This window comes from Coloeus monedula (genome assembly GCF_965178545.1).
Source record: "Coloeus monedula genome assembly, chromosome: 1".
In the NCBI taxonomy this organism is placed as follows: domain Eukaryota; kingdom Metazoa; phylum Chordata; class Aves; order Passeriformes; family Corvidae; genus Coloeus; species Coloeus monedula.
The window spans coordinates 98,310,082-98,335,703 of NC_138781.1; the positions used below are offsets into that span (position 1 = coordinate 98,310,082).

General features: G+C 44.1%; 1 protein-coding gene across 1 annotated transcript in view; it reads left to right on the plus strand.

Annotated features, from left to right (window-relative positions):
• The window catches only part of RIPOR2 (RHO family interacting cell polarization regulator 2), a 50,702-nt gene that overhangs the window by 24,146 nt on the left and 934 nt on the right, over positions 1-25,622 (plus strand). Inside the window, exons 8-21 of the mRNA XM_082298068.1 lie at positions 912-975; positions 4,862-4,905; positions 6,182-6,307; positions 7,695-7,843; positions 8,901-9,030; positions 11,044-11,733; positions 14,391-14,575; positions 16,329-16,497; positions 17,937-18,072; positions 18,974-19,135; positions 20,105-20,263; positions 21,294-21,496; positions 22,951-23,034; positions 24,949-25,039. Coding sequence (XP_082154194.1) covers positions 912-975; positions 4,862-4,905; positions 6,182-6,307; positions 7,695-7,843; positions 8,901-9,030; positions 11,044-11,733; positions 14,391-14,575; positions 16,329-16,497; positions 17,937-18,072; positions 18,974-19,135; positions 20,105-20,263; positions 21,294-21,496; positions 22,951-23,034; positions 24,949-25,039 — 2,392 coding nt within the window. The remainder of the gene's footprint in view (positions 1-911; positions 976-4,861; positions 4,906-6,181; positions 6,308-7,694; positions 7,844-8,900; positions 9,031-11,043; positions 11,734-14,390; positions 14,576-16,328; positions 16,498-17,936; positions 18,073-18,973; positions 19,136-20,104; positions 20,264-21,293; positions 21,497-22,950; positions 23,035-24,948; positions 25,040-25,622) is intronic.

The following is a 25,622-nucleotide window of genomic DNA, read 5'->3' on the forward strand; positions in this document are numbered from 1 at the left end:
CACTCTCATGCTGTTTGAAAGCCATGGGAGCTTTGCCACTATTTTCAGGGAGAGTTTCATCCAGACAGAAGAAATAAAAGCAAACTCAGCAAAGAAGAATTAGTATTTGTTGTTCTTCAGGTGAATACCTGGTGATTTACAAAGACAGGTTACATGGGTTCAAAGAGTTCCTTGAAGTAACAGTTTAGACTCTCTGAGAGCAGGGTTATACCCAGGAACTGCAGCACAAAAGCAAAAGCATAAATCTGCCCCAAACCTACTTAAACTCCAACTACCTCCTTCCTGCCTGTGGATTTAGGGATGGCAGGTTGACTGGGAACCGTGTGCATACGGACATTTGCTGCATCCTATCTGTTGTACTTGCTCTGATCAAAATCTACTTTGTTAAACAGGCAGTAGATGATGGACAGCAGTCTAACAGTGCTGCAAACATCCTGGCACACAAGCTGTGCCAACCTTCCAAAACCTGAAGGAAGAACTGGAGAGGGTCTGATACCCATCTCCCACAGTCTTCTTTTCTTAATGTAGTCCATGTTTCTTGAAAGATTAAATCATGGTGGGAGCCACTTTGCCATAGAGCTGCTGCTGCTGGCACACATCTTGGCTGGAGAGGACCAGAACAGTGACCAGGTTACACTCCAAGGACCACAGCTTCCCTTTTGCCAGCAGGAGGATTAGCACACAGCAGCAGAGGAGCACAGGGTTGCAATGTCAGCAAAAGCAGGCATAGCTGCCATTTTTAGGGTCAGACCTAACTAAACAAGAAGGATGGCTCTGAGACTGACTTTATTGCAAATTATCTTTCGTTTGCCTAACAGAATCTATCCTTACAAACAGACCTTAAAAAAAAAAAAAAAAAAAAAAGCCCAAAGAGGGTTTGTCTGACCTCACTGTTTCCTTTTCCAACACAGAACATGTGTACCATAGAAGCAGAGCTGGAAAACCTATTGGGGGAATTTTGCATCAAGATGAAAGGTAATTGCCTTTTCACCTTTCCCTTCTTTCTCCAAAACAGTTGCTGCACACATTGGTGAGGGAATCCAGACGTGCTGTGGGACATATATTTATGAGAGGTGGGGTTTCCCAGCCCCTGACACCCACTGCTGAGCCTTCAAACCCCCAGCTTACACCCCTGCCCACTGCAAAGGATCACAGAAATGGGAACACCAATGCTTACAGACTTTCTGAGATTCTGCTTTTTGTTTTCTAGACTAATTACCTCCCACAAGGACTCCACCCAACAGCCAAAGCAATTCAATTTTGAAGGCTGCTGTAATTTTTGCCTCTATTTCTGTAATTCTTTGAGAAGAAGACTGGGAAATTATGTGAATTTCCATGCAGCTGAACTTGAAATTGAAAATACCTTCTCAATTTGACATCAGCTATTTCTAAGTCCTTTACTTTGCTCATTGTGACTAATACTATTTTTGACCAAATGTGAAAACAGCAAAAAGCTGGGGATAGTTTTCCTAGATAACTCCGTGATGCATTCACCTTTCCATTTTATTCCTTGTCTTTATGACAGGGGAATTTATGGGTTTAAATACAATGGAATCAGTTTTACCTGAAGCCTCAGTGGATCATCAGATATTGCTAATGCTGTTATCCCTTTAAGACTCAATGTCTTAAAGAAGAGATTGGGAGGGAGAGATTTTTTGGCTCTTCAGTCACTGACATAAAAATAGTTCTGTAAAACAAAATCAGCATCTAAATATTCATGAACTCTTAATTCTTCACTTGAAATCTTGCCATTTAAAACATCCACGGTATTGCTCGTGAAGTTTAGAGAGCTCACAAATCTCATACAGGGTTTTGATTTTGCCTGCCTTGTCACAGTTGTTTCCTATGATTGCATTGCATAAGATTAAGATTAATCTTGGATTAAATTGAAATAGCTACTCTGTGCTCTCATATTGGAGAAAACAATTGCAGCAGCTGTTGGAGTTCCCCTAGCTCCATCCCTCAGGTTTTAGATGAACACACGAGGCTGAGCCAGATATTTCTGTGCAGAAACCCACAACAGAACCACAGCGTGGACATGCTGAATGAAACAGCATCACAGAGTGTATAAAGGGATTTGCCAGCTACCTTGGAGCTTTTCTTTACTTGCTGTAAATGCAGTGCATGTTGCAGAAGGTGTCACAGTGTCACAAATGGCTGGGCTGGAGAGGTCTGACCCCTTCTCTTTTGTATGCCAAATATTCCAGCAGAGCTCAAGGACTCTGGAGAAGGGAGAAGGTACTGCACTCACGTGTGGAAGCAGAGCACAAAGCACAAACAGCAGCTGCTTCTGAACACAGTCTGCATCACATAAAGAAGCCCAAATTAGAAAACAGCAAAGAGAAATGCTGTATTAAGTATTCTCTAATTAGGGCATCTGAGATTTCTATCTAGATAGTTTTCCCTAGGAATAGGAATCCAATAGGACAATACAGCTATTGCTATTGCTGAGGCTTGCAACAGCTCTAGCACAAAAGCTTGCAGATCACACAGCAAGTTTCCCCCTTAAGTTATACTGCAGCATATCCAGCTAACTTTAGGATCTAATTTAAAATCAAAGCATTCCTCTCCCCAAAGCTTATCTGTTCCTAGCCATTCCAGTGAAAGTTATTTTTATTTTGTGCCCTCTGTCACTTACACTGAAAGCAAGCCAACCTACACAATGCTGTCAGGAAGCAGGGGAGTTGCACAGTGCTTTTATGACTGGTATTTAAAGAAAAAAAAAGCCTAATCATTTTTCAAAATCAAGATAATAAATGGCCAGCAGGCTTAGATAACTGGTCAGGATTAATCAGTTGTTGAAGTTTACCAGGGAAACCCAATGTGGAAATTCCTGTATGGAATCTGTGTGTCCTGTTATGATGTACAGAAAAGTGCCCTTATGGCTGTTTGAAGTGCCAGGACAGCAGGAGGTGAAAAGGCCAGATGTTTCACTCAAGGGAGAGCGATATGCTGGCCTGACACACCAGAGAGGTTTTGTGACATGGAGCCCACCACCAGCAACCATGGTCCAGGAGTCCAGCACCCTGCACACCAGCAGAGGTACACATGCTGCATGAGCTCCAGATGGCCCTGCCTGCTTACCACAGCCACATGCTGACCCCCCAGGAGCAATCTCCTGTCCTGTCTGCTTTTACAAAGGCATGGTGTTTGAAACTGTATGATAGAGCCATTGGTTCCTGCCATTATTTTAGTCCCCAAAAGCCATTCAGTCACCGAAAACTTGTTTCCTGTGAAAGTAGTTACGCCCTGTTGTCAAGTCAGCCCTAAGCCCCCTCTTCATTATGCTGAAAAGACTTGACCAGCCTGGTTAGGCCAGTCACAGCTCATAGACCTAAACATCCATATTGGGTTTTAAGCTGGAGTTTCCTCACCCTCCCACCCCATGGACTGGGCAAAGAAAGGACCCTTTATTTTCCTCCGATGCGTTTGGTGATGTGTCCCAGCAGAGATCAAATTCACTTATAAAAGCATGCCTGGGGAGAGAGGAGCAGTGGTGGAGTGCTAGTAATCTTAAATTATTTATAAGCAGTAAATAAATTAGAAAGGAATTGGTAATATGAGTTCTGTGCAAGGGCCTCTCTGTTCTGCCAAACACTAAGATGAGCAAAGAAAACTCTTTTCTGGTCAAAGAAATGGAAGAGGCGGATAAGCAGATCACAGGGACAGTCCATGACTGCATGCAGGATTGAGTTGCTCCTGCAGTACAGCTAGCAGGACTAATTCATCCCTGCAAATATAGCCAGCACTAGGGTTCCTCATACTTGCCTTGATTTTAACACACCCCCTGTATGTTCTGTTGTGGCATTCCTTTCTCTGCCACAGGCTTTGTATGTGGCCTCAAGATGGTTTCTTTGGGCACTGCAACACTAGAGGCATAGATTTAGGCTCACACAGGCAAAGCTGGGTAAGTTTTTATACCAAAACAAGTGCAATGGCTACATACTGAAGGGATCTGTGAGAAAGGAGAGGCTCCCTCTGTGGGAAAAACAACCAGCTGAATCCTAAAGAAAAGCAGGTCAGCAGGCCAGGAGAGGAGTGGTAATTCCCCTTGGATTTCAGCATGGTGCCTCAGGAAACTTTCATTTCATATGCACAGTGCTGATATAAAAATAGCATTATGTCCTACCTTAAAAAACCCCAAAGCCAAACATGTATCACAAGTGCTTTGCTGTGCTACTTTTCCCGCTCCGGGGAAAATGGCATTAATCTGCTATTACAGATGTCAGTCATGTTTTGTGGTGCACTTACTATTGGAAGACACTCAGCTCTCATGGGAATGATAATGTTATGAAAAGGCCGAGCAGGAGCCCCCGTTGCTTGCTGTGTCTCTGTAACGATGCACTAAAAAGGGATCTGTGTGGAAGTGTGGAGCTCGGTCGGGTTGGCGTTGAGCAGCACAACACGGCGATCAGCAGCTCGCCTACACCCCGCCATGGGAAGGGCTCTCAAGCTGAGTGTCTGAAGCCAGGTGACGTCAGGAAGCTGCTTCTCTTTTCTCTCTAATTATTGTATAAAAGGAAACTTTAGGCTCTCGTAGGGAAAAAAGGTGGAAGGTATAAATCTTCCATGAGCAAGAAACCACAGCCCAATGAATTTTATATAAAATAAAGAAGAAAATAGAAAATAAAGAAGAAAATGGAAAATTAAGATGGGGGGCTGTCTTGGTTTGGAGGGTGCACAGGCAGCAGTAAGAGGGGGGATATAAGCAGCAGCTGGGGGGGCTGCAGGAGGCTGTTGCTCTCTTCTGTCCAAGTGTGGCAATAGTGGCCCTGGGCACCCCACTGCACCCCACTCCTGGGCTCAGCTGCATTTGGCAGCCCTGGCCCTCCCACAGCCCCTCTGTGTCTTTCCTTCTCAGGTCTGGCTGGCTTCGCTCGGCTCTGCCCAGGAGATCAATACGAGGTATGTCTGTGTGGGTTTTTTGTTTATTTAATAGCAAAAGAATCAAAAGGAAGGCAGATCTTTGCTGCTTTTTACATCACGATGAGTAAAACCTTTTCACATCAGCACCTCAATAAATAGCTGTTATTTTTCCCATAGGTGCTCTGAAAAACCTTGCAGTTCTCTGTATGTCTGCTTTTGTCAGGGCATCTGTCAGAAGACCTGGATTTTACATTCAGAGAACTGGGTGATGGCTATTCAAAGAACGATGAGCTTTTTTTTTTCAGCTTTTAAAAATCTTATTTGTGACAAAAGTTTCTAATTCCCCTGGAAAAAAGCATATGCCCCATCCCATGCATGTTGGGCAAATGAGACACATCCTTGCAAGCATCCTTTGCTGAATGCATAGGCTCTACTTCATCTTAGAGCAAAGCAGCAGAAAGACACTGAATAACCATTGCTCGAGACCCAGATGTTACCTGCTGTGAGGCTGCATCAGGATCTCTGGTCATGGCAATATTTCAGAAGAGAACATCAGGAGCCTGCTAATTAGAGATGGATTAAAATAAAAGCCTCCAGCTCTACCAGAACAGAACTAACCCTGCAAGAAATTTACAGTGGATTGATAGTGGATCCCCCCAGCCAGTACTTCCCAGCTGCCTCGATCATAGATTCATTTGTTCCTACTCTCATTGCCTGTGACGAATGACTCCTGCTGTTCTCATTCCTGCTTCCTCTGTGGGGTCAGTTAGTTGGTGCAGGTGTCTTCCAGCCAGCCCAAAGTGGTCTTCCTGCTCTTGATGCTTCAAACTAGGTTACTGCACTATGGATGTCATTCATTTCCATCATCAGACAGCCAAAACCTCACAGCTGGGGAGGTCTCTGATGGGGAATGGCCAAAAGCTCACCTGCCTGGGCAGGCAGCAGATCCAGCAAGTTGCAAATGTTAGGAAAGACCAGGGGTGCTTTCATCCTGCCCTCCCAAATCTCCCTTGCCCTACCACTTTCCCTGTAAATGGAATTAAATGCCTTGAAGCTTTGTTATGAGTCATCCAGTTACATGAAGGTAAAAGCTTGGGTGAGGGGTACACTACCAAAAGGAGCAATTAGGAGAACTGAGAGAGAGAGAGATCCTCCAGTAGGTTTTTCCTTCTGACTCGAGGGGAAGCAGAAGGGCAGTACCTCCACCACTAACTCTTCCAGCCTTTCTCAGATCCTTTCCCCAGTTCTGCTTCTGATATTTGTGCATCATGAGAGCAGATTTCTCAAGAAAATTAGAGGATTTCTCTTTTTTTAGATTTTCATGCGTTACGGTCGCCAGCGATGGAAACTGAAAGGCAAAATAGAAGTGAATGGCAAGCAAAGCTGGGACGGAGAGGAGATGGTTTTCCTCCCTCTCATTGTTGGGCTGATCTCCATTAAGGTATGCATGCTGACTCCTTTGCCTGCTAGCAAGGCAGGACTCAAGAACCTGCCTTCTCATGCACCATCAGCAAAAACATAGAAGCAGATCATTAAACTCTTTAGAAATGAGCCACAATTAGTATTTCTGACACACCTACTAAAGTGCTGTAGTATTTTTCAGTTTAGATACAAGACTAATCAGTTTGTGAGAGCTGGGAGAGGTTTTCTTCCCAAACTTTTCTATTGCTGTTCCACTTCTTCATTGCTCCTGGCCTCCCAACACAATTGTTTCCTGGCTGAAGGTCTATATGCTTTCTTTCCAACAAGCCTCCAACCTAGAGAGACCCATTCTCTGACCCCTGTCCAGAAATTGCTGCTAAAAACCATTCTAGATATCCCTGGTTAGGCAGCTTAAACAGAAGAATGTCTCAAAAGTCTTAGGGGAAGTGGCCCACTTAGACACTGTGTAGACTTTATGAAAAAAAATGCAGGTGATTATAAAACCCACAACCAAAATAATCCCAAAGGTGTGAGACAGTAGGTTGTCAATGAAAGGCAAGTTGTGACACAGGGTGAGTCACTCTTTTCAACCTAACTCACAGGTTTAAGGTGGAAAGTTAGGAGAGAACCCTTTTTTTAGTACACAAGAATCCCAGTATTATTAAGGTTAATGTGTATATTCTCTTCCCTTTTTGGACTCTGTCCAAACACTTTCACATAAAAGGTTCAAGAACTGGCTTTCAAGCAAACAGCCAAAGTCTGGTTTGTGTAGTAGCTGCATATAGAGCTGTCACTCTTGAATTTCCAGGCAAATATATCTCTAAATATGAATAGTGTGCTATTCTTACTGTAACAACGTGTATGGAGGTGGTTCCTCAACAGTAGATCTGTGGAGAGCCTCACCAAAGGCCATCCTTGGTACAAACAATTACACGGCTTCAGAGTTACAGGAGAGAAATACCTGGAAGAGAGCTCCCTTGGGAATTATTAATTAGGCAGGTTACATCAGGAGATTCCCAGTCAGGAATTTGTCAACTGCTGAGAGACTCTATGCCCTCCCTGTTCTTACTCTTCCCTTGGGCTCTGCTTATTGTTAGTGCAGAAGATCAAATGCAAGACCAGACAGTCCCTTGGTCTGAGCCAGCATGGTTGTTTTTTTCTGACACCTATAAAAAACATTAACAAAACATAGAATAGCGATCATACACAACTATGCATTTCTTAAAAAAACCAAAACAAACCCACCACCACACCTCAGATTTTTTTCTTAAGTAATGCAACAAACAATCATCTTTTAGAAGCCTTTCAGCAAGGGGGCCAGGCCAGACAATCAAAACTATTACTTTGTGATTAAGGATTGCAATGCCTTGTGTGGTCCTAAATATCCTGGTTTGTGTCTCTTACAGGTCACAGAAGTTAAAGGACTTGCTACTCATATCCTTGTGGGAAGTGTAACCTGTGAGACAAAAGACCTGTTTGCAGCTCGGCCTCAGGTGGTTGCAGTAGACATTAATGACCTTGGCACAGTAAAGCTGAACCTTGAGATCACCTGGTAGTAAGTAGAAGTGGTTGGTCAATCAATCAATCAATCAATCAATTAGCTGTAAAACTTCAACCAAAGAAAAAAATGGTTCATCCATGTGGGCTGTTCTCTCCGTATTTTTCCCTGCTGAGGAAGACTGTCAAGGAGCTGTGGCCCAAGTTTGGTATATGAGAAATAGTTCATGGTCATCCACAGTTTGACTGCTTTTCCTGTGGTAAAGAGGGTTGTGTCTAGTTTCAGCTGTTAAATTAGGTTTGGTAAGTACTGACATTACAAGGTATGGGAAGCACTTAGTGATGATAGATCTCAGAATCGTCTAAAGCTTATACTTCTTCAAAGCTTATAAAGGGGACATAACTGAGTGCTCATATATTCTTTTTTTTTTTTAATATGAAAAAAAATCAGTGTAAAAATCAGTGCTGGATTTATGGATTTACACTAGCATAGCCAAGTTCAGGAGTTGGCCCATCTTTAAAAGTTGGCTTTTAAGGGCTTCATACACCACAAGAGTGATGGGAAATCTCTTGGCATTCTCTCTTCACGTTGGTCAACCTAGGTGAGCTGGTAGCCTTAGGATACAAACCCAATTCTCACTGTATTTTTATGAAATAAGTAAATGTCTTTTCTGAAGAAGCATTGACACATTTAACTTTTACAATCATATGTGCTGTTTCTTGTAATGCAATAAACATGAAGCCAGCAATAACAGCTCCTGTTTCCTTTATAATGCAACAGCTCTATTAATAGTTGAACACCTTTCTCATTAGTATGTGTGACACTTGGCAACTCAAATCCAAGAATACTTTTCATGTGAGAAGAATAACATCAGACTACGCTACATAAATGATTTCTGAGCGAACACTTTTATCAGAAGCGAAAACCACACTTCTGAGACTGCTGTCTAATTAACAACATTTTCTTTAAACACTTCAGTTTAAAAACTCGCTACCTCTGGGTTTTGATGTGCTAATAAACCACCTTTTCAAAAATCCTTTCTATGGACCTGAAAGTCCCTCGTGCTCAGCCTAACAACCTTTTTTTTCCTCCCCTCTTGTTTGTGTATCTGTAGCCCCTTTGATGTTGAAGACTTGACCCCGTCCACAGGAAATGTGAGCAAGGCATCTGCTCTCCAGAGGAGAATGTCCATGTACAGCCAAGGCACTCCTGAAACACCAACCTTCAAGGACCACTCATTCTTTGTAAGCTCTGCTTGGCTTCATGTTTATGTAATGAGAAATCCTAGAGCAGTTCAAACACTGCAAACATTTCATTGCTTTGCGTGTCTAAGCTTTTTTTGCCCTGGTTCTAGGAGGTTACCCTTACAAATACTCATAAAGCAAGTGCATTCCTAGCTGCTAATCCTAAAAGAAGGTGACTATGATCCTGCGATCTTTGGAACTATGTGGCCAATTAATGCATACCTATCCTTCTTGCCTGACTGCTATGATACTTGAATAATCCTTAAAAAACGTGTTTTCATTTTGCAACAGTAGTTAACCATTATAGCACAAGTATTTTTAAGTATCCTGTAGTAAAATTTGCCCCTGTACTGGAGATATTCACAGGGTGTTCCTACATTTTTGCATGAATCAAATCCTGAATGCTTAATCAGGCCACCTGTACAGAGATTAATTTTACAAGTGCCACATCCCATGCCTGTAATTTAGTACTCTGCTACAAAGCATTCATTTAACTTGCCCTTCCTCACACCCTCTTTGCTTTAAATGTTGAAGAAATGGCTGCATCCCCTGCAAGACAGGCCAAAGTTGACAATCTTAGATGCTCTTCAAGACACTTTCTTTGACAAGCTTCGTCGCAGTCGCTCTTTTAGTGACCTGCCATCGCTCAGGCTAAGCCCAAAAGCAGGGCTAGAGCTATATGTGAGTCCTGGTTTTCGTTTGGTGAAGGATTTTTTCAGTCCCTGTGTGGTATCTCCATTCCCACGCATGCTTCATGTATTGCTCTCTGTTGCAACTCACTCATTTTGCTGACTGATTAGAGGGCAGGACATAACTGTGAGCCCATGCGGCTCTCATTAAATCAAAATTCCTCTTGGTTTCTGCAGAGATAATGATCAGAAGTCAACTATCTGTGGGCAGAGAGCAGGGCAGGAACACAAGCCAACAGTGTTCTTAAAAATCACCTGCTACACTGATTGACGCTCTACATTTGCCTTGTAACGTGACTTTCAGAAGCTAAAAGCATACCCATGTCAAGGGAAAGAAGGAGTAAAACTTTGACTGTGATTATGTTTAGGGATAAAAAGCTGCTGGAATACTAGAAAAAAACCCAGAAGTTTTGGACACTTAAACCTTAAGCTTAACAACATGTGAATGCCTCCAGTTCTTTCCAGAAAATTGTCAGCAAAATAGTAGTTGCCTTCCATCTGTGCCATGCATTTCCGCGAGCTGGCCATGTAACAAAGCCAGATCTATAGGTTAGATAGGCAGGTTGTGACTCCTATAGTGATTTTTCCCCATACATCAATCAGAGATTAATATATATATATATATATTTCTGCTCTGATAATTCTGGAGTCTGTGTAGGCTGGTTTTGCTTCTTAAATGATCAGTGTCCTGCTCAATACACCACCAATTTTGCTGTCTCATTTCAGCAGAAACTCATGTTGGACAGGACTCCTGTACAACTCATGTTCAACAGTTGTTACGGACACCCATGCCACATGCAGGACATTGAATAAAAAGAAATAGCACGGTACTATCACCATTAAACCACCATGACAGTAGAGAAACTCTTGGAGGAAACTGTGTTACATTTTATGGATTGCTACTTTAGAAGTCAGAAAATAGAACAGAAATCTGTAATGAGTGGGAAAATGCAGACAAGGTGGCTTATGTACAGTCCCATTAAAAAGGGCCATGGTACAGGAACTAGAGCAGTGCACTGGAAATGCTGTCTTAGAGAATATAGTAAGGTGAGCAGAATTCATGTCTCTCTTCTTGAGATCACTTCCTAGAGATCTCTCTTTAGCAGAGATGCTGAGCCCAAATTTTCCAGAAATTTTCATGCTGAAATTGAGGAGTCATGCCAGATGAAAGCGGAAGTCTGATCTGAAATATTTTTTCCATCTCTCAAGTCTTGAATGCTTCTTGAATCTTTTTCCTTGCCTTTTTCTTTCCTGGGCACATGCTGTATTTTTTTCCTCTTTCCAATGCTGCATGGAAAACATTTTCTCCCTATTATCTTTTCAGTCGAATTTGCCAGATGATGTCTTTGAAAATGGGACAGTGGCCACTGAGAAGCGGCCTCTCTCCTTCACTTTTGGTGACCTGCCTTACGAAGATGCTGTGCCCGCTGCCAACTCAGCAGAGTCCTCATCTGCTCGTGTCAGCTCCAGCCCTGACATCACTGCGACCCCCACCCAGCACCGAGCCCTCGAGTCCTCCCAGAGCTCGAGCCTAGACTGTAGCAGCAGCGACTCCCGCAGAGACTCTGTTGCTGAGCCAAAGGACCTGCCATCCCACGGAGAGGGAGCAGTGGCTGAGAACAAGAACACCCCAAGGGCAGCTCCTGAAGTTTGCCAAAAAATCTCTGATGCCGGGAGTGATCGTGTCTTTGTAGAAACAAGTGTCCCGGTGTCTCTCCTGCAGGATACGGATGAAGGTTCAGAACTCAAGCCCGTGGAGCTGGATACCTATGAGGGCAACATCACAAAGCAGCTGGTCAAAAGGCTTACATCAGCAGAGACACCCCTGGCCCCAGAGAGGCTGCTGTGTGAGGGATCCATTAGTGGGGAATCAGAAGGATATAAGTCTTATCTCGATGGAAGCATTGAGGAAGCCTTGCAAGGGCTTCTCTTAGCTCTTGAGCCACATAAAGAGCAGTACAAAGAGTTTCAGGACCTGGATCAAGAAGTGATGCATCTAGATGACATCCTAAAAGTGAGTACATTTTCAGAAAATACTACCCTAAAGAAAATCTGAGCAGGTAAACTCTCCTCCCTTGCCTTGCAAACGTTAAAGTAGGCTTTCTGGAGAATAGTAGAATTCCCTGGTAGCAGATTTGCTCCTGCTTGGAGCATCCTTTCACAATGTTCCATTTTTTAACTTTTGTCAGCAATGTGCTTATCATAGCCTTGTGTCCTCAAGCAACAGATCTTTTATCAAAACATGGGGGAAAGAGAAAAAGGTGCTATGACAGAAGGGTAATTAAATTACACCCTTCTCTGAACACTTTGTGAACCATTGTGAATCACCACTTGTGAACCCATTGCTTGTGCCATACTGGAGATCAAATACAGCCAAACTTCTGCCTTTGAAATCCGTGAGTCACATCCTTAGTGGGTGTACTTTAGCATACTACCCCTGAACTCCATGGAGGTGTGCAAAACTATGCTAGCTGAGGCCTTGTAGCCATACAAGCTGCATTTCCTAAATTGCCAAAGGGATTTAGAAGCACAAGTCTCACTGAAGGTTGCTGTCCCCATGTCACCTAGGCATGGCCTTTTCCTTTTTCCCTCATCCATTTTCATAATGAGAGACATCCTGTCATTACATCAAGATGCAGAGAATAATGTTAAAAGTCAGAAGAAAAGGGGTTTGCATGTGTGTTTTTAATATGTTTACTGTGGATCACTGTGACTCATATCTCCCCCATGAATAACAACTCATGGCACTGCAAACAGTATTACTCTGCAAACAGTATTATATGGGAAATAATCATTTCAAATGCTTCATATTCATATGCAAGTTGGTCTGCTAGTCATTTAAGCCTCATCGTTCAAAAACATGGCTGAGGAGGAAGCAAGGAATCATTTATTCTCCTGGATTACCTTTGTACAAAGAAACTTTGTTAACCTCCTTATTTCCATTGGTGTTTACAGCTGCATGGTACTTTCCCAAGTTAAGTGCTTCTTTTGACAGCCTGCAGCCCCTGTTCCTTGCATTATTTATTCCTAGAGAGGTGCGAGCAGACAAAAAAGGTACCATTACTATTATTTTCTCACTTGGTGCAAAGAGGTCAAGTATCCAAAGGGCAGAGGGACAATGGAGACTCTTTATTTAGAATGCTTTGATCAGAAGTTACAAACAGACAGACATGGGATGGGGGCAGAGAGGATGGATGTGTGCAGACAGGATTCCTGCACACTTGAGATGGATGCCTCTACCAGATACGTTGAAGTCTGGGTGTCACCTATTGATCAGCTCGCAGAGTGACACTCAGCATCACCAGCAACCATGCCAAAAGGAGCTGCATGGACTCCTCATGCAGAAAGGTTGAGCTGCAATCCAGCTGTGGCTGAAGAAACCTCTCTTGGCCATGTTAGATGAGCAGAGAAAATGGCCCACATGTTGCTGTTTGCTTTTGCTTGAAGAAGCTGCACTACCAAGCGCTGAAGGAAATGGAAGCTGAAACCGTTGGTGCTGCACAAGAGGCAGGATACAGCACCCATCCTTGTCACAGATGTGTTGGGAAGTGTGTTTGATCAGCTAATGACTGTACAGTCAGTTTAAGGACTCAAACATCCCACGTGCAAATGTGTGGCCATTAGTATTGTGTGCAAACGAATTGCAAATAGAACTCCAACTCCCTTCAGCTCTAGAGCAGCTGGTGCTGAATCTGAACTCCTTGAGAGGGCAATGCATTTCTTTCTGTGAGCTGAGACGACGTCATGGCTCCTGCTTGGGACTGGAGGATGTGGCTTGTATAATGGCACCAGTGGCTCATGTCTGTTTCTTATCAAATAATCACACAGTGTGAAAGATGTCGAAGTTATTGTCCCAACCAATGGAGATGATCCCTCAAGTTACAGCTGATTCTTCTGGGTGACCCTGGAAGCAACTCTGTGGGCATATCTGGATGAATTGCCACACGGGGCCAGGGCCTTTCATACTTCCTACAGCAACAGCAAGGTTTCCTTTGCATTTCTTCCCTGCAGTGAGGTGGAATGGTTTCCCCCCTCTCTCTAGCACTGTTAGTTTCTGAGTTACAATACTGCCTCTCTCTGTCATCTAGGAATCTGATGCCTTATTGGTTTTTCCTTGATAATCCATTTGGCTTCAAAGGCCACAAAAGTCCTCTCATTCCATTAAAAAATGTGCAGATAAGGGACCAAATTCATTCCTGGCTAAGGTCTGTTGGAGTTACATCTGGAATAAATCAGGTAGTGCCATTGGATATGTATAAATTGGCTTCTGTAGCTAGAACAGCAATTAAGGAATGTGCCTTCCCCTTTCAACTTCCATTGCATTAATTGCCGTCATTCCTTTTGGAGAATGCCGAGAGCTGCGAAACTTGGATTCAAGAAGTACTTCTCATTTCTATAAAACACATTGAATTTTACCTTTGAGGTTTTTCCTTTGGGGAAGAGAGTGGGTAGCATGAGGAGGGGAGGAGGAATGGAAGGGTTTTCCCAGTTCTCAGGCTTTGATTGTATATGCTATGAATATGAAGGCTTGAAATGAAACACCCAATAAAATGAAGTTTTAAAAATAAAATGAAGAATTTGAAGTTTTAAGCTTTATCCTTTTTTGTTTTTTCTTATCTTTCTGTAGTAGCTAATATCTGGGGTTTTCATTGGTTCGTTCTGCCTTTGCAGTGCAAGCCAGCAGTAAGCCGAAGCAGGTCCTCCAGTTTAAGTCTAACAGTTGAAAGTGCTTTAGAAAGCTTTGATTTCCTGAACACCTCTGACTTTGATGATGAGGATGGTGGTGGTGTGGAGGTTTGTAATGGTGGAGGAGGTGCAGACTCGGTATTTTCAGATACTGAGATTGAGAAGAATAGGTAAGTTTGTAGTACCTGCCAGCTGCGCTTACACCAAACTGACACCCTGGCTCTTTGTCACTAACAGGGGATCCTGGTGCACAATTTATTCAAGGAAGACTGACTAATCCTTGATGACTTTTAGGGTCAGAGGGCTCCCCATGGCTGCTGCATACAAAATCTTTAGTTTCCAGGACCATTTTTTCCCCCCTGTTCAAATACATGCAGTCTGTCCTCCAGACAAGAGAAGGGTTAATTAAATTAAGCTGACATCAGTACTGGCAGAGCCTCTTCCTTGACATAGGTTTGGACCTGGCTTTCCTTGGATGTAATTACTAATTCCTCTGTGGTTTTTCCCCCCCTCCCTTTGTCTTTTCTCTCTAGCCGAATGAGTCTTTGCAGTGGATTAAGCTTGTCAGTAACAGTAACACAGGGCCAGATTTAAGCAGCATGATGTAGGTTTCCTTTGGAATGTAAGAGTGATGGCTGGTACTCTGTTCATGGCCCTGCGTGTTACCTGCCCTTCTTTCGTCACTTTTGGTCTTTCTGAGAAAAAAAAAAGCAAAAAAAGAGAAAACAAAAAAGCTGTGGTGTTGTGCCGTGGCCTGCCATTGTGGTGTGACTTTAAGATGCTGTGCTTCAATCATTAGATCTTAAAAGCATGTTTGCATCCTTTGAGCTGACACGATGCCCAGCAGGCACGTAAGCGGCACTAGAGCTGGAAAAAAAGAAAGGAACACAGTTCCCTCACACCCTGTGCTTTCCAACCAGGGAGCTGTACTACTCACAGCTTGCTTAAAGCAATTTGAATGCAACCAGCAACCACCATGCAGTTCCCATCATCTCATGTCCTCATTCCAGAATAAGACTTGGTGGGAAAAAAATTTGGGAAATTGTGTTGCTTGCTAAACTGGCACTCTGACCTCAGTCCAGTCTGTGCTGATTTGAGGATCTAGCTTCAACCAGTTAAAATAGAAATTAAAATTTCTTTTTTCCCCTCTGGCTCATCCCAGACAGTGCAGATTCCCGCTTCCATTTTTAGATGTGTAAGTGTGTGACTCAGTGTAAAGACTGCAAGTGTTGAAACTTCTGAACTTGTAGCCAAACACACTTGCCATCTGGGGACTGACCTCAGGCTTTGCATTTAAACACAGGGAGGATCATTTGTACAGCAAGACAATATTGGAAATAATGATTTAAAACACAGTAAGACTAGCTCTACACTTTCAGAAACAATTGGCAAAATAAGCTCTACACATTGTGTCTAAAACAGCATATGAAAACATCATGTCTCTTAGTTTAGCAGTGGTTTTCCTTTCCTTCTGCAGTGAGCCTTAAATTTGGCAGGAGGAGGACTCAGAAAGCACAGAACTGTTATTAGCAGCTCAGTGCTTGAGAAGGTACAAATTGTCACGGTGCTTAATCCAGAGCAACTGGGCAGGTGATTCATCACAGATGGGAGAAAGCGGTCACCACCAAGGGACAGTAACCACGGGTTAACAAAGCTTGCTGTTGAGGGCATCACATCACTTAAGGCAAGCCAGTCAGGGGACAGGTCTATCCCTTAGATGGGTATGTCCCTCCTGCACCCAGCCAGGGCAGCCCTGCTCCTCTGTGATATGATGTGCTCATCACCAGGTTTCTGGGTACTTTCAGCTCTTCTGCCGTGCTCTTTGCTCATCACCTTGTGTGTGAGTGTGGGGGGTGTGGGTGTGTGTCTGCTGTGGCAGCAGCCGGCTCTGCACTGACCTCCTCCTCCCTCCCTCCTCCCCAGTTACAGGACGGAGCACCCAGAAGCCAGAGGCCACCTGAGCGAAGCTCTCACCGAGGACACGGGCGTGGGCACCAGCGTGGCTGGCAGCCCTCTGCCCCTGACCACAGGCAACGACAGCCTCGATATAACCATAGTTAAGCACTTGCAGTATTGCACCCAGCTCATTCAGGTACCAGGCCTGCCTCATTTGGGGGCATTTATTTTAAAATCATTCCTGCCTGCAGCATGGGTACAAGCAGGCTGGCAAGGTCAGCGCTGCTCCTGGGAGGCAGTGGGAGCGCAGGGCTGGGATGGACACCATGCTGGGGTAGGATGGTGACCCCCTCACCCCAGCCAGATGTGCCTCCATTGTTTCCATCCTGGACTGTTTTGGAGCAGACCTGGCATGTGAACTGTGGGGCACTTGCCACGAGCTGCCCAGGAGGGCTGAGGGGCAGGGCAGTGGGGGACAGGGGCAGCCCCTGCTCTGGGTTACAAACTCCTGCTGGCTTCGCTGGGAGGTCCTCAGTGGAATCAGCCCCCAGTTAAAGCAGCCCATGTCTTCAGAGGTAAAGCAGGAACCCTGTCCCCATTGTTTAACTGAGCCCCAGATGAGGCTGCAGCATTCAAGAGCAGAAATGAATTTTTGCACGAGACAGAGAAATTCTGTCTGCAACAGACACAGTGAAGGCAGCATGAGACAGCCCCCCTGGGACATCAAAATTGTCAGTTCATGCTCACAACTAGAGGAATTTTTCTGTAGTTTTTTTTCAGAGCCCATGCACAGCAAATGTGAATTTAAACATCCAGTAAGTGAGGGCATCAGGGTTTTCTTGACAAATCAAAACATGCTGCAACTTTCTCTTTACAATTATTTTGTTCTTTCATCTAAGATATAATTAGCTTTATTTTCCCAAAGGCTCATTGAAGCCATAGAGCATGAGCCTGATTCCAGCACCCTTAGTGCTGGGCTGGAAACTCTGCTGACTCACAACTGTGAGAAGAAAGGAGGCTTTTGGTTTCAACACAAGAGTACACAGTAAATACACAGCTGAGTGGGGTGAACTTGAACTACGTCCACACAGAGCTGATTTGATATGAACATTATTTACTGCTGAAGAAGATGCAGACAGCAGCAGTAGGGAGTATTAGCAAGGGTTAATTAATTAATAAAATTAGTAAAGGCACCTAAGTAATTGATCAGAGCTGAAATGGAATGGAGAAAGAGCAACATGTGGTCTTCCTCTATGCAGGGATGTCCTGGAAGTCTACAGCCTATGTTGTGTGAAAGTCAGACTAATATTCTTGTCTGGCTTTAAGTCTTATGGTGACAGGTTTCTTTAGCTTTGGAGAGTGTATAAATCAGAAATTATGCAAATGGCTGCTTGGATACCCAGGTGTCTGGATCTGTATGTAGATATTGAAGGTACAAGGAATGATGCTATCAACCAGGACCAAAAAATATCCCAAAGACTAAAAACTTTTTTAAGTTTGAGGAGATCCTGTGGTTCCAGGCAATGAATTTGTCATTGCACTTGAGTTGTTTTGGAGTTTTTTGGTTTTTTCTGAGGCTGGGGGTTTTTTTGGTTCAATGACTCCTTTTTGTCTCTTCCCATTTCTCTTCACCAGCAAATTGTGTTCTCCAGTAAAACACCATTCGTGACAAGAGACCTCCTGGATAAGCTGTCCAGGCAGATCCTTGTGGTGGAGAATATTGCAGAGATCAGCACTGAGAACTTGGGAAACATCACCTCTCTTACTGATGGTAAGAGCTTAGGGGGTTTCCTTCTGACAAGGGTTTGTTTGGCGTGTGTGTCTGCTGAAATAATCGCTGCGCAGAGCTTGCCAGCGGTGCAGGAGATGCCACTGCAGTAAGGGCTGGCTCAGGGTCACCAGGAGGTGCAACAGTCACCACAGGCAGGCAGGTGTCACCTCCATCTGTCCTCAGCACTGGTATCCAGAAATATGCAGGTGAGAAAAGACTTCTTACCCAGCTTGATGTGCAGAAGATGGACAGATGTCATTGGTGGGATGGGGTGGGGATGCTACCACCTCTGAAGACCTAAATTCTTCTTCCACCTTTCTTTCCTCAGGAAAGGCAGGATTTGCATTACAATATCAGAGGCATAATACAACTCTCTGAACATTTTCATTTTTAGTCATCTTTGTGGAGAACTGCTTAGTTATTTTTCTTTTTGCATCTATTTTAATACTTGGAAGAGTTTGACAAACACATAGTTACCATTATGTACACTCTGGCAGGATAGGTAAATACTACAAGGTGTATTTACTATATCAGAAAATTGAGGAAAAAATTGAGTGACTTACTTGAAGTCACAGAGCAGTGCTAGGACAGGGACCAAACTTGGGCACACCATTTGTGGTGTTCCCCTAGTATTTTGTGCTATCTAAAAGGAAGAGACATCAGTGCCAAGAGTTGGATCAGGAGCAAATTTTGTCAATTACAATGGGAAACAGAAAAAACATGTTACAAACGTGGGGTAGCAGACGGTTGTGCTCTGTGAAGGTAATGGCTCAGGGAAACCCAGGGAACAGTAACTGTCCATCAGTGGGATAGGGTGAGATTTCCTCCACTCTTACCATCTTTTCTCAAAATCAATGCTTCCAGCATGGCTTTGTTTTATCATTCATTTTGTCTTCTCCAGCAATTCCAGAGTTCCACAAGAAGCTGTCACTGCTGGCTTTCTGGATGAAGTGTACGGGCCCTTCAGGAGTGTATCACACCTCTGCAGACAAGATGATGAAGCAGCTGGATATCAATTTTGCCACCACTGTGAACGAGGAGTGTCCAGGACTTGCAGAAACAGGTACAAACTGCTGCAAAAAATTGTGTTAGCCATCAAAATGGAGAAGAGTTGTGTACTGAGCTTTGTTCTCCAACCCCTTGGAGATCTGTTTGGCCACAGCTCCAAGATCTCATTTGAAAACTAATGTTACAACTCTTGAAACAGTTTTGGCCCAAATAATCAGATCATACTAGGAGAGAAAGGTGAGGTTTATAAGCTAACCAGAAAGTAAGTCTATTCCCAAATACGGGTTTGTAAGTGATTCAGTGAATCAGGAATCCTTGCACTTAATTTTGTGTGTCTGTATAATGTCCCCACCCCAATACAGTGCACTGGGATGAAATTAATCCACATTCAAGTGAGTTTGTCTGGGCAGAGGTTCTTGTCTTGAGTGGGATGTACCACACCTAAAACTCCAGCTGTACTGACTAGCTTTCCCTTGGACAGAATGGGGATGGAGGCTGATTTGCCCAGGTGTGGGCACCTGTGCTGTAGATGCCTATGCAGGGCAGTGTTCTCCTTTCTGCTCCATGCCACGGCTCTCACAGACACTGCTGCAGACTAGCTTTCTGCATGCCACACACTCATGCAGGAACATAAAAAATAGCAAAGCCAAATCCTGCCTCTGTGTACGTCTCGCGTGCCTCAGTGGCACTGTGAGGGTGAAACAGGCAGTGCATGTGGAGAGGTTTTACAATTCAGGATATTGTTTAGGTGGAGATGATGCTGTATGGATTGCACAGGAAGCTGCACTAACCACCTGTAAACTGGCAGAGGTTCATCCTTACAAAGATATTCTCTGGTAGTGAGACCTAGACAGGGAGAAGGCCTGTCCAGCTTCTAACCTAATCCCAGCTGAGTTTAGAAACATGGGGAAGTACCTGGTCTCGCAGATTCAGTTCTTTCTTTCTAGTTTTGAAGTGCACTGTGTGATTTTGCCAGCATCTTTTGCTCTCACTAATCTGTCCTTTTGTCCATGGCTGCCTGCAGTCTTTAGGATCCTGGTGTCTCAGATCCTGGACCGGACGGAGCCTGTCCTCTACTCCAGCATGTCCTCTGAGACCATTACTGTCTTTCAGTATTACAACTACTTTGCCAGCCACAGTGTCAATGACCTTGGAAGCTATTTGCTACAGCTCGCAAAAGAAGGTAGGGCATATAAATTCTGCTGGCTAATTAGGGAGTACATGCCTGTCCTTCTGTGCTCAACACAAAGCGGTTGAGGCTGATTTTGCAAAAGGAGAGAAAAGAGACAAAGAAGTGCCCTGGCTACTAAGTGAATGCACCTGAACTTGTACATGTCTAGGGAAAGGAGCCAATGAAGACAGACCCTCAGTCATTTCTATTTCCATATTCAAACAGGAAAAAAACTGTGTTGAAAGCATTGTTTTTAGGAAATGGCTGATGGTGGTGGGCTGAGCCCAAGGTCTGGGAAGTGTTCTGTACCCACAGCTTAGATGATGTCTTGCTCTTTCACCATCTGTTATGGAGACACCTTCTGAAGTGCTGAGCAATTCTCAGGAACCAAGGGATCACAGCACCTCAAGAGTTTTGCAGGCTCTGCCACCAAGAGCTAAAGAGAGAAGCAGATGCTGCACAAAGTGTGCTGGACTGCAGTTCCTGGAAGCCAAGTTTTCTTCTCTATTTGAGAGGGAGTTTGAGGAACCTCGCCTAGTTTTCCTTTTTATTTGGGCATACTAGGGAGCTTTTGCTCAAAAGCCTGGAAGCAAAATGGCATTTCAGCTCACCTCTGAAACATATTAGCCCTGGCTCTTGTTGGCAGACATCAATCTATCCAGGAAGAGCTCTCACAAAGATGCTCTGGAAGCCAATACACTGACAAGGATTTTTGGTTTCAATTGTTAGAGTGAGAATTTACCTCTTCCAGCAGAAAGCAGAGATTAGACAGGTAGGCCTTTAGCTCTGGGTAGGAGTAAGTGCTGCACTATCCCACACAGCCCATCTATTCATCTCCTCCCTTGAACAATGTCTGAGAAACTGGCCCAGCTTAAAGCCCAGACAATTCCCCATGCAGACTGCCATGCTCCAGTTGCTCAGATGGGGATTTTTTTCATATCCTTTGTGTGTGTAGTATAAATCAAGGATTGCTAGTGAGGAAAGGATCAATCCAAAATACTGAGAGGATGAAGTAACATGGACCTTTTTCTTGCACTTCTAGCATCTGTGGTTCAGGTTCTGCAGTCAGTGAAAGATGGAAAACTGCAGCAAAATGTGTCCAAAATAAACTCCAATAACCTTCCACCACAGCAGGAAGTTTTGAGAGCTTTGGCTTTACTTCTCAATGAAAATAAAAATGAAGTCAGTGAGACTGTGGCATCGCTTCTGACAGCAACTGCAGAAAACAGGCACTTCAGGGAGAAGGTAAGTGGCAGAAAATCACCTGTCACATGAGAAACTTGTGTCATCATGGCTTTTTTCTACCTGTATGTCTCAAATATCTGTGCATATAAAATAACTGCTCCAAGCTTGATTTAAACTGATCCAGAGGGATATCCTGTCTATTTATTCTGCACATGTGCAGGTCTGTTTCTGTCTTTATGCCAGTCTGCTTCTACTTGTCATTACGCTAAACAGGTACTAACCAAAACTGCAAATACTTACTGAGTCCTGTGCTCTCCAGCTATCTTCCACACTTCAGCATTTCTGCTGCCCTGTCTCAGACTTGGCTTCAGTCCAAGGCTTCAAGGTAACAGTCCCCAGCATCACCAACATGAAGATGTAGGTCTCAGATTTTTTTTTTTTTTTTCTCCAAAGGAATCTGCCATTTATGGGACTTCCCACCATTTCTGGAGCAGATGGATTGCCTTGGGCAAACATAGCTCAGCTGTGAGAGCTAAGATTTGGGTCTATCACCAATACCAAAAGCAACAAGCAGGGACAGGTTAAACACAGAAATTAAATAGAGGGGAGAAGGAGGAGTAAGAAGAAATTAGGGGTTGGCTTCTACCCTTTCATGGCAGACCTTTCCCTACTATCCTTCTTGTTCTTTGTCAGGAAAGAGCACAAGAAAAGGCGGCTGGAAGAGGAAGAGTAGTAGAAGGAAGGCAAAGAGAGGAGAAAAAGGAGCTCGTTCTATCAATTCAGTCCCCTCCTTTGCTTGCTCTCCCACTTCATCTTCCATTTTTGCAGCCTCCTGGTATTTCATACCATTCTTCTGCATCCCCAGCTTCCTGGAGGCAGCATCTCAGGGAAAATATAACCTTCTCCTGGAACAGGCATGTGTAGCTGATACCTGATCCACTGCCTGCAGGAAGGACCACAGTGTGCCTTCTGTGAGGGTATTATGCAGCCTTATGCTGCAGATGAGTTCACTTCACAGCTGAGTGGTGCTGAGATTTGCTGCTCAGTAGCAGCTACTAATTTCTAGGGCCAAGCAGTAAACTAACAGCTCCTACTAACACTGTAATCATTATTAAGTCTCCCTGGGGTCTATACCAACTAGTTCATTATTACCCCTTCATTAAAGAGACCGTCTCAAGGGGCGGCTCTTGTACCCCAAGGCACATTCAAAGCTCTTTGGTGATGTATGGCGAAAGGCCTTGAAAGGTGCCAGATTTTGCATCTCACTTTAACATGAACTTTTCCTCACCAAAAGCTGGCCTGAGACTACTAATCTACGGCTTGTGGTCTGGCCTGGATTTGCTGTAGGGAATTCCTCCCCGCCCCGTTAACTGTACCATCCCACATGCTCACTGTCAGGGAGGCACGCTGCAATTGCTCTCCTTTTAACAGGGTAGCAATACCTCCGTGCTCCACCCTTCTGCTCCATGGAGGCACAGACATTTTCATTGCTGTTCTTCTCTATCTGTTTTCAGGCCTTGATTTATTACTGTGAAGCACTAACCCAGCCCAACCTCCAGCTGCAGAAAGCAGCTTGCTTGGCTCTAAGATACCTCAAGGTAAGAGACAAGGAATACACAGTGGTGCTTGGCTTTGCTTTACAGAAAGGACATCTGATAGGTACAAACAACAAAACAGAAATTGCAGTAACAGCGGCAGTAGCGTTTTTGTTTTGTGTTGCTATGCTCCATCCTTTTTCAGATAAAGGGAACGGTTTAGAAGCTTCTAAACCACAAACACTTGGGCTCTGCGACCTTGGCAAAGTTTAATCTTTTGTGTATCATCTTTTCCTCCCCCTCATATTGACTTCAGGAGACTTAGTTCCACTTCACAGAGAAAAAAAAATCCATCTGCAAAATCCTGGCTGAGAAGGATAAAAAAATGCTTTCCCAGGATAAAATTAGCTCTAATGCATGTGAGTTGCAGTAGCAGAAAAGAGAGATCACAGCTTGTTTTGTGACAAATAACTGGTACATCTGGGCACTACAGCTTCAGCTAGCATCTGGTACCATCTTTGCACTCTAGCCTATGACAGGATGGGAAAATGCACTTTTGTTTTGAATGTATAGAGCCATGGGAGACAGCAGCCACCCAAGCCTGGCTGGTACAGGACATGGGGGAAAAAAATGTGTTCCATGAGACCGACGCACTTTGGACTGACAATTTCTCCCTCTAATCTGTCCACGGGAGGACAGCTCTAAACTGTAACTTCATCCCAGTCACAACTGATGCCATCCAATACATAATCCAGTATTGTTTAAATATGAAAAAACTTCTCCCTTAAATGAGAAGCTAGCAGGCATTCCTGAGAGGCAATGGTGAGGGACATTACACCTCTGCTGCATGCAGAATGCAGGAGGGTTTTTGATTGCTCAGAAAAACTCAGACTAGGAACCAGTGGTGGGAACTGGAGCTAGACAAGTTTAACTTGAGCAGTGTGGCTCCAGTGAGTCTTGAATAGTGAGACTAGCAATGGCTGGGGAAAAAAGCTACTGAGGGGAGGTATCATCATTTGGGATCTTCAAAGAAAAAGCTGAAGCTGGAAGCTATTTCTTCAGAGACAGGAACTCTGCAATGGATAGGTGGCTGTGGATGGGGTAACCCAAAGGCAGTTTAATCCACACTGGTTGCACAAGGTCCCACTGAAGCTCTGAGGGTTTTTTCAGATTGCAGCAAGCTCCGTGTTGCTGTGGCCCCATCACTCACAAGCATTCGAGCTGGAGTCACCAGTGTGCACCCAGTGCAGACTTACCCCGAGTCACACACAAATGACCAGCTGAAGACAAGGTGGTGAGACTTAATGGCTCTGGTAGCAAAGCCCTCATTCCGAGCATGTAGACCAGACCTGCGCCCCTTGGATCGACAGGGCTCATACAGATACCAACTCTGTGGCTCAGTGCCTCTGTCACACTGGGGCAGTACCTGCCCTTCCTTTCACTCGTCTCTCTTGTAGTATTAAATAGCCAGCCAGAAACACTATGACAGCTGCTCTCCCCAAAGACCTGACATTTTCGTATCAGAGAACAGAATTATTCCTTGCTTACTTCCCAAAGTAGCAGAGGCAAGGCAGAAGTATGGAAATATTGGTGAGCATAAGCTTGACATACTTTATAGGAAACCCATTCTCGAGGCCCCTGTCTCGTGTTTATTTCCCTGCTGTACCCTTACCTTGGCACTTTTATGGCCTTGGTCCACAGCCCATCACCCATCCTACAGTCAGAAGTAGCAGACATAGCTGGTCTGCCAGATTTATGTATGTAGTGCATAGGGTAGGAAAATTAGAAAGCAGCAGAAAATATGCCTCCTCCAAATGCTTCCCCCCAGGGAAACCCTATTCCTTCTGTCTCCACCAAAGTCCTTCACTTGGAGTGGAAAGGGCAATGCAGAGGATGGCTATTATTTCCATGCAAGGTTGTGGAAAAATCCCAGAGTGTACTGTGTGGTGCTAATGCAGTTCTTTTTGCACTTCCCAGGCTACTGAGAGCATTAAAATGCTGGTCACGCTCTGCCAGTCTGACAATGAAGAGATCAGAAAAGTGGCGTCCGAAACCCTACTCTCCCTTGGTGAGTTGACTGATTTGGAGCACTATTTAATTTTATTTTTCAACAAAGCAGCATCTATGACACCTGAGTAATGCAAATGTGAGACTCTAAATTGAAACAAAACTTTACATAGTGACTCAAACAGGTCAGAAAATACAAATTCTTAAAAATCATTCATTTTGAAAATGAGCCAAAAATAGAGAAATTGAATTGTGTGAGTCTGGAGGGTGAAGTAGAAAAGGAAAGATAGCAAAGGAGAAGTTGAGAAACAGAAATAATTGATAATTAATCTGTACAGTTTCAGGGCATCAGTGCTTCAGTGGCACAGAAAAATTGTGTTTTTCTGGCCTTTTGGCTGGGCATGAATTTCTCCTCCATGGGGGGGGGGGGCACGTCCTTGTGTGATTGTAGTTATGCAGACTCTTCAAATATGCTCTCTTTCATTCACCACTTCAGCAGGAATTCAGTCTGTTGTTGAACATGTTATTGCTCAGGTTATAAAACAAGCAGCCCAGGGACACTTTCGAAAACTCTGATTGCTCTGCCATTCTTCCAGACAACATAGAGACCATTTTTGGTTCCTAATGGCGAGTTCAACGCACTA